Source organism: Streptopelia decaocto, assembly GCF_964273445.1.
Source record: "Streptopelia decaocto genome assembly, chromosome: 1".
Lineage (NCBI taxonomy): Eukaryota > Metazoa > Chordata > Aves > Columbiformes > Columbidae > Streptopelia > Streptopelia decaocto.
In genome coordinates, this window is record NC_138663.1 from 39,142,220 (window position 1) to 39,150,874 (window position 8,655).

The following is an 8,655-nucleotide window of genomic DNA, read 5'->3' on the forward strand; positions in this document are numbered from 1 at the left end:
AGAAATGCAGCGTCCCATATGTGGGCAGAAATCCCCCCTGGTGCCACCAAGGAGCACCTCCTTGAAGTTACCCAGTGCCACCCCCTCACCATGGTCTGGCACTGTGCCTCTGATATGATGCTTGTCCTGACCCTGTAATGCTTGTCCTGACCCCATAACGCCCATGGGGGCCATGCAGCCTTCAAGGAGGTTGTTATCATGCTAATGCTCAACTCAACACTGCCCACAGGTCCTGGCATGACTGCCCACCCCCAGACCCCATTCCTGCTTGGCATTGCTAACTCAGGGGCACTGGAGACTTCCCATCCAAAGCAGGATGGGATGAATCCATATGATATATGAGGGGCTCACACACAGGGGGCAAACTCCTTTCCTTTGCCCCCCAGCCAAAGTCCCCTAACCAAGTTAGCCGATGACCTGAGCTTCCCCCTGCCCACAAATTCATTGAAGCGGGCGCCTGGGAGCAGGAGGCAGCCAGTGCTGGAGGATGGGAAATGGCAGTGGGGAAGTGGGGGAGGTGAGGGGGGAGCGGCAGAGAAGTTCCTGAAGTTTTCTGTCCTGGATAGTTGGAATAAATCTCATTTTCTCTGGTCTCCGTGCTGAGGCGAGGATTGGCTCAGCGGCGCTGCAGCCCGCCCTCCTCCTTCCCACGTCCCCTCCCCGCCAGCTTCGCTCCCTCTCTCCCGTGGCATCGGGGCGTCAGCCTGGGAGAGCCAGCTTTTGGGGGTACAGCCGTGGGAAAAGTGGGGGGCATGCCTCACCTTTCTCCCTGACCCTGCTCCGGGACACAGCGCCAGTAACCATTGGAGCAAGCTACAGGGATTCACAAGGAGTGTCTCCCAACTTTTCAGCCGGAGGACGGGAAAAAAAAAATAACCCTGGTTCGGAAGAGGTAAATCCTGAAAGTTTTGATTCCTCAGTTTGTAGAGCTTGGCGGGGCTTGGGAGCAGAAGGGTGGAGAGGGTGGTAGGAGAGGGGAGAATCTGGAGGGGTGGCAAGGAGATGGAGACGGGGAGTATGATGAAAAAGCAAGAGAGAAGAAGGCAGGAATGCAACAGGAAACCGGGAGGAAGGAAAGCAGGAGCGAGGAGAGGGGAGATAGGCCAGGGAGAAAGTGGGGGCCGGGAGAGAAAGGGGGTGAGGATGGGGGAAAGCAGCGGGGCACTCCTGTCGTGCACCCTGCTCTGGTTACCCCTCAAAGCCCCATGGGTTCTCGGGTGCCCAATTTTGGGGGTTTGGAGGAAGAAAGGGAGTGTTTTTGGACAAGGAGGCAGGGAGAGGATGGCTGGAAACCGCCTGCCTTTGGAGTCCTGACCTCCCTCCACATCCCAGTGCCGTCTGCTTGGAAAAATACCCTTGTTATACAGAGAGATATAACTATGTACATATATATAGCAACCAGCAGCACGGGAGTCAGACTCGGGCTTGTCCGCCTACTGCCCGGCACCGCTCCAGGAGAGCTGGAAGAGGCCCAGCCCAGCCCGGCCAGCCAAGCCCCTTTCCCCCTTCCCCAAAAGCCTGTTCCTGCTGGCTTTCCCCATCCCAGAACAAAGTGACCCAACAGGAGAGCCTGTGCCTCCCTTCCTCCAGGGAAAGGGAGATTTTTTGGCACTCGGGAAAGCTGGGAAAACCTTCCTGGCCGCCCACAGCCATTTCCAGATGCTCTTCCTCCTGTTCAGACCACCCCAAACATCTCCTTGCCCTCTTTTGGAGTATGTCCCCTTTGCGGGGGGGTATGTAAGGAGAGGAGGAGGAGGGAAGTTGCTTTAAGCAGCTCCAGCCAACTAGACATCTGGATTATTTCCCCCCCGTCTGGTTTCCGCTCTTCCCAGCAAGCAGAAGAGCTCTGGCCATTCCTGGCGAGTGGAAAACCAGTGGAAACCAGCTGAACTTGGGGGGAAATGGGGGAGGCCAGGCTGGGAGGAGGATATGCTGGCAGCTGGTCTGTGAGGGCGGGGGGCTTCCCGGAGGAGGCAAGAAGGAAGGAGCCAGGCAAGGGGAGGTCGGGATGAGCTGCGGGCTCACCGTGCCAGGGGCTGGTGAACACAACAGGCTGCCGGACAGAAGCAGCATGCGGAAAGACGGGTGGCCAGACCGGGGGTCCTCATGCCCAGTGGAGGAAAGGAGAGTGCACGGGTCACCCTTTGCCCGCAGAATCACGAGTTTCCCCGACATGGAGGGTTCTGCTTGGGCAGACAGGAGGCCTCAAAGGGGCACAGCTGTCACAGAGATGCATTAGGGTCAGGGGGAGGGAGGAAAAAGGGGGAAATTGGAGGGAGAAAAAGCCCAACAGGCCTGCCAGAAACCTGCCATCCAGGTAGGGTTGGGCACCAGCTTCCTCCCTCCCTCCTCCCTCTCCCAGCACCCGCTGCCTGCCAGCAGGCCCAGAAAGCTGGGAGCCACGAGGCGCTGGCTGGTGTCCCCATGGTGGCCAAGGGACAAGGAATGGGAAACACTTTCCTCCTCCTGGCTCCCAGTACTCCAGTCAGGGAGCAGAGAGAAGTTCTCCTCCCACACCCCGTTTTCCCTCACCTCCCCACCTTGTCCCTGGGACGATGCCAGCCCCAGTCCCCGGAGGGGTCTGCAGGGCAGCTATGCTGTGCGGGGCACGTGGGGTAGAGCAGGGGAGTCCACCCCTTAGAGTAGCCCTGGCCAGTGCGGCACGTGCCTCACACCATGCAGGCACCGCTGCTGAAGGGCACAGTCCCCACTTGAGGCCCCAAGATCCCCACTGTGCTGCAGGGACCACCCTGGTGGATTTCCTTGTGCCCCAGGAGAGACCTGACCCAATGGCTGTGGGTGGGTTTCTGCCAGAGGGAGTATGTTGCTCCCCGGTTGTCTTCTCACCCCAAATCTGCCACATGCCTGGTCCATCCCAGTAGCAAGGCAGCACCATACAGCCTTGGTGAGCAGGAGGCAGGCGTGCCAGCAGAAAGCCAACCTGCCACTGTCCTCGTCCTTGCTGCCACCATCCACTGCCACCCCAGGAGGCAGCCAATGGTGTTGGGAGCCATCAGGGGAGGTTTGTTTTCCCTTCCCTGGGCATTAACCCCTGGCAGATAAGAGGGGCCCAGGGTGAGCAAACAAGGCCAGGGCAAGGTGAAAACACGTGTAGCCAGCCAGGAGAGCAGCTCCATGCCCAGGGTTGCCTCTCAACAGAGGATTTGCCTCCCTGGCACCGCCTGCCTGCTCTGAGGTGACCCGGGGACAGGTTTGGGAGGCGGGCAGCAGCAGGGAGATGGATGGAGCCACACAGTAATGGGGGTCCCGACACACAGGAAGCAAAGGATGTGAGGCTTTCATGTCACCTCTTGGCATGGTGTCCGTTGCAACTGGCCCTGCTGAAGGGACCCAGCTCCATCTTGTCCCCCCGGACCCTGAGTGGGGACTGAGCCCTGGGAGGGACATGTCCCCAAGCAGACACGCAGACCACTGATGCTCGGAGGTGCCCCAAGCCCCAGATACTCTCCTTTTCCCAATCCACCCTCTCCCTCTCGCCATATGTACCAACAAGGGATCTGCTGATCTGCATGTCCCCCTTATTAACCGGGGAGGTCATTGCTCTGCCATCGTGTGCCCATCATGTGCTGCCTCTCTACCTGCCCCCAGCACCTCTGGGACCTGAGCACAGGGACCAATGCTACCTTCTCCTCCGACCTCAAGCAATCACCTCCCTTGCCATGCCTCAGTTTCCCTGACTGCAAAGCAGCTGCCCACCCCACACCCCTGTCTCCCTGCTGCTCCAACGTGTCTGGCCAGTCCTGGGGACCCAGCCAGAGGACGACAAACAAACCAATATACAAATATTGCATTTTCCCTCCCTGTCACCCCTCCTCCATGAGAAGCACGCGATCCCCAGGCCTCACCCTCTTCCCAAGGGTTCATCTGAATAGCAAAAGAAGGGAGAGGTTTCTCGCCCTGGGAGCTTGGGCAGCCGGGCAGGGCACCGCTTTGGGAGGAGGTGCTGCCTGGGAGGGAAATCCTCAGCCTGCATTGCAGCATGGGTCCAGCAAAGCTGCTCTGCAGGCAGGGAAAACTAAGGCACGCCAAGGTCAGAGGGGTGAGGGAAAGCACATATTTTTGGGGGAAAGCCTTTCACTTCCTCCCCAAGAAGAAGGCCCGGTGAGTGGGACAGCCTGTAGCAACCTCCTCACCGTTGCTCATTCACTGCCTTTAACCTCCCCAGCCCATCCTGCGGGTACAGCCAACACAGGAAAATTCTCTCTGAAGGCTTCACTATTGCTCTTGTCTTGTTTAGGTGGCTGACGAGGGGACCGAGCTCCTTCCCTGCCGCTCCACTCCAAACTCCCACAACCACTGCCCTATCTGTGACTGCTCCTGTGTGCCTGGTGGCAGCAGAAGACGGCGGATTAAGTCTTAAGCCCGTGGCCAGACGCAGCTTCCAGTGGCCGTTGCAGCACCGGGGCTGACCCTGGACTCCTGCTGGGGACACCTCCACAGTACCACCGTCCTCGCTGCTGGGGACATACCTGCTGCGGGTGATTTCATGAGCACAGCATCGTGCAGGAAAGCAGTGGGACAGGCACCCTTTTCACCTGCTGAAAGCCAAGGTGACTTGAGCTGTTCCCCTGAGAGCATCGGAGCAGGAGCCATGGCGAGGCCAGGGATGTGACAGGCCACCCTGCTGCTGGAAGCCCATTGAGGGCTGTTTTTTGGGGCTTTTGCAGGAGCAGAGGTGAGGTGAGGGGTGCAACATGAGCCTGGGGAAGCTGCCAGTGCTCAGCTGGGTGTCAGGCTCCCATGGCAAACGGCGGCTGAAGTCGGAGCTGACACCAGACATGATCAGCCCACCGCTGGGGGACTTTCGGCATACCATGCATGTGGGGCGTGGCGGGGATGTCTTTGGGGACACCTCCTTCCTCAGCAACCACGGTGGGGCTGACACAGCCAAAGCCAACAACTTCTTTGCCCGGACACTGCGGCACGTCCGCCGAACACCGCTGAGGAGCCGGGGTAGTGTGGACCAAGCGGGGGCATCACCTGCCCCCCCTGCCATCTCACCTATCATCAAGAATGCCATCTCACTGCCGCAGCTCAACGAGGGGACCTACGACGGCAGCAGTGGCCGGGGCTTGACCAGCAAGTTCTCCTTCAAAAGCTCCTCCAATAGATTCTCCAAAACGCACCAGGCCTACGGTAAGTGAAGCATAGGGCAGGGGCTGGAACCCAGGCACAGGGCATCCTCTGCAGCTCCTCTCTGTGCCTCGGTTTCCCCACTGTGGGACTTTAGGCTCTCAGCAGAGACAGGACATGTAAGAGTCCCTATGAAGAGACAACCCTAACCCTGCTTTCAGCTGCTGTCCTTGCTCCTACCCTTGGAGGATCTCCTCCCACGGTACCCCCCAAAGTGGGGAAGGGATGTTTTCTCCTCCTGTCCCACCCCCATAGCCCCACACAGTGGCAGCCTGTGTGGAGTAGTTGTAAGGGAGTGTCCCCCATCTCCCGCCAGGCCTACACCTTCCCCATGGGCAACCCTCAAGGGACCACCTCTTCTCCATTGCACCCACATCCCTCCCTGCCAGCTGGAGTCCAGACGGGACCTTTGGGGAGGAGTTGTGGGAAGGATGAGATGGGACGGGACAGCTGGGTGGCTCTTCTCCAGCCTCACAGCATTGGGCTGTGGTTCAGCTTTTCCCCAGGGAGGTCTGGAGCAGAGGGTCTTGGGGAGGGGAGCCTGGGAACTGGGGGAGGTGGCTGGGCTCAGAGGGAAAGGCAAGCTGAGGCAATGCTGCCATCTCCTGGTCCCACCTGCCTGGCTCAGACCACATCAGCACTTTAGCAACCCCAGAGCCCACCTGGAGACCCTCAGCTGTGACTCTGGCCTTTGGAGATGTCCACACAGACACTGGCTTGACCTTTAGAGGCCAGGACCACTGATGGGTGAATGGCCTGCCCTGCTTTGGTGACAGTGGCTCTTGTCCCCCACAGATATAAGGCAGGCTTCCTCCTACCTACCCCTGCACCCCCTCACCAGCCATCCCTTCTGCCTTGCAGGGCTGGAGTCAGGGTTTTGCACCATCCCTCGTGTCCCCCGCTTGGAAAAGGGCCCAGAGAGTGACTTCCCCGGGGAAGAAGAACTGAAGCAGTCGGACTCCCTGCTCTCCTTCCGCCTGGACCTGGGGCCCTCCCTAATGAGTGAGCTCCTCCAGATGATGAGCTTCTCTGAAACCAACGGGAGAGCAGTGGGGGAGGATGGGCCAGACCTCCTGCAAGATGAGGGGGCCAAGGACGAGGCCCCTTCAGCATCGAGTGCATCACATGGAAAGGACAAGGCAACATCCAGCTTCTGGGACCACTCCAGACAGAGCAGCCTGTCAGGGGCCAGGTCACCGCCGGGACTGTCGGTCCATGTCAACGGAGAGGCACACACCATCGAGGGCATTGGAGAGGACCCTGCCTGGTCTTCAGGGCCGGGGGCAGCGCCCAGAGGGACCCCATGGCAGGGACACTGGAACGACTGCACCATTGAGGCAGGAGAGTTTGACCGGGCGGCCCAGGTCCTGGCCCGCCATTATGGTGGGACCAGCACCCCACGGAGCTCAGAGAAGGGTGAGGGTCCCCGGCAGGCCCGGACGCAGGCCCTGTGGGAGAGCCCCAGCAGCAGCTCGTGGCGGTCACAAGTGACACGGGGGAGCCGGTCCCCTGAGGCCACCTGGAACCAAGGAGAGGAGGATGAGGAGGAGGCCGAGCTCTCCAGCCTGCAGGAGGGGTACATTGGTGCCCGGGGAGGGCACAGCAATTCCTTCGAGTACGCGGATGAGGAGGATGAGGAGGACGATGAAGTTAAGGTGTGAACGGCTATTCCTCTCGTCACAGTCCCCCACCAGAAGAATCAGTGCCAGCATCTTTGCCCTTCTCCCTGTCCCCCACCCTCAGGTGTCAGCATTGCTGGCAGACCCAGCAGGTGATCCCGTTGCCAGCTGGGGGCACTGGGGGGCAGGAGGAGCACCTGTCTCCTGGGGGGCTCCCCAGGGCTGGGCCAGGTTGCTGCAGGGGGCTGGTGAGGTCTGTGCATCGCAGCACTGGGCATCGCAGCCCTTCTCCAGCCTCACTGCCACTAGATACCAAAGGGACATCCCCATGTGCCAAAGAAAACCCAAACCCCTTCCTATCCCATCTCATTCCCCTCAGTGCCCTCTCTTTCGTCCCTCAGCCTCGCACTGCCAGCGTGTCTGTGGTCATGCCCCATCCTCCCACCAAAGTGCCCAGCCGATCTCTGCACTGGCACACGTGCTGTCCCAGAAATATCCCCACCAATAACTTTGGCACGTAGGGGATGTGGGTCTCCACAGCTTCAGGTGGTGCGAGACCCTTCTGTATGGCACATATATCTACCTGGGGAGGTCAGCTGGGGGCTCAAGGTGTAGGCAAACCCAACACAGAGCTGGGTTTTCTCCTTCTCCCCCCAAAATAAGTCATGAGCTCAGCATTTTGGAGGTGAGAGCATGCACAGAGATAATCGCAGGGGTCTTTCCATTTGCCTGCTGCTGCTCAGCATCACTTAGGCTGTATCCCTTTCTGACCTACACCCCCTCACAGCAGAGAGAGGAGAAACTTCTTGGCTGGCTGTAGGGAGAAGTGAGGTTGTCAGGTCACCGAATTCTGCAGTTGGGTCCCAAAAATCCCTTCCTTTCCCCCACCTCAGAACAAGGAGACTCCCCCTCTGCAACTGCTTGGTCTGCACTGCCCCTTCTTCACCCTCGTCCCCTCTCCCTATGTGCGCACCCCTCTTTTCTAGCACACCCTTTCCCAGGACAGCTAATGCCCCTCGCTGAGCGGTCCTGGGTGATGTGGGGGCCCTGGAACGAGCTGCCCCCCACGCTGCCCCGTGTGCAAGCTGGCTCTCACAGAAGCGCCTTTGTGCCGTGGCATGGAGCCGAGATGCTCAGGGGCTGAGGTCACTGGAGGGACCCTCACAGGACCCCTCTTGTTCTCTGGGACAGGAGGGGGCGTGCAGCGGGGGGAGATGCTGACCACGGCTGCAGGGCTCCACTCCCACGCGTCTCACCCACTGCACGCCTGCTTCTGGCAGAGAGCTCTTCAGAGCAGAATAAAGAGACTCCGGTGTGCACGCGTGTTGTACGTGGGAGTGTCGCTCGCAGTCAGGCTGTAGAGTTTATGGGCAAGCCCATCTCCACAAGCCTCTCGAGACAGCTGCCTCATAGTGACCAGCAGCAGCAAGCTGGGACAGGCAGCAGCTTCAAGGATTCCCCAGCTCTGGCCACTGGCACCCAGCAGGATAAGCCTTCTCATCCCCCTGGAGCAGGAACCCTGCCTCTCAGGATGAGCTCCGCCTGCCCTCCACTTCCCAGATGGTAACACAAGCTCCAGACCAAAGACCCACATCCGTGGAATAGCCTTTCTGCCTCCACTCTGTATCCCATGCACTTATTGTTGTCCTTATTAAAAAAGTTTTGATACTAACTTCTCCTCTGGTGCCTTCCTTCAACTGCAGCGACCTTATCGTCATCCTTGCTATGTCTGCTGGTGACCCAATCACAAAATCCCATCCTCTCCACTCTCAGCAGGGTTTTTCAGCACCTCTGTGATTAAATAGCCCAGTACTTTGCTGCTCACCATGGCTAACATACAGAGCAACCTCCCATTGTTTTTTTATGATGAGGGTGGTAAAAT

The 8,655-nt window shown here is 59.2% G+C and overlaps 1 protein-coding gene across 1 annotated transcript; it reads left to right on the plus strand.

Moving 5' to 3' along the window:
* The first annotated feature begins 688 nt into the window (after positions 1–688).
* On the plus strand, positions 689–8,439 carry CDC42EP1 (CDC42 effector protein 1). Its single transcript, XM_082051895.1, has 3 exons — positions 689–892; positions 4,259–5,157; positions 6,016–8,439. Exons 2-3 carry the CDS (start codon positions 4,716–4,718, stop codon positions 6,813–6,815), a joined length of 1,242 nt encoding a protein of 413 aa, XP_081908021.1. The 5' UTR covers positions 689–892; positions 4,259–4,715; the 3' UTR covers positions 6,816–8,439.
* Positions 8,440–8,655: the final 216 nt, after the last annotated feature.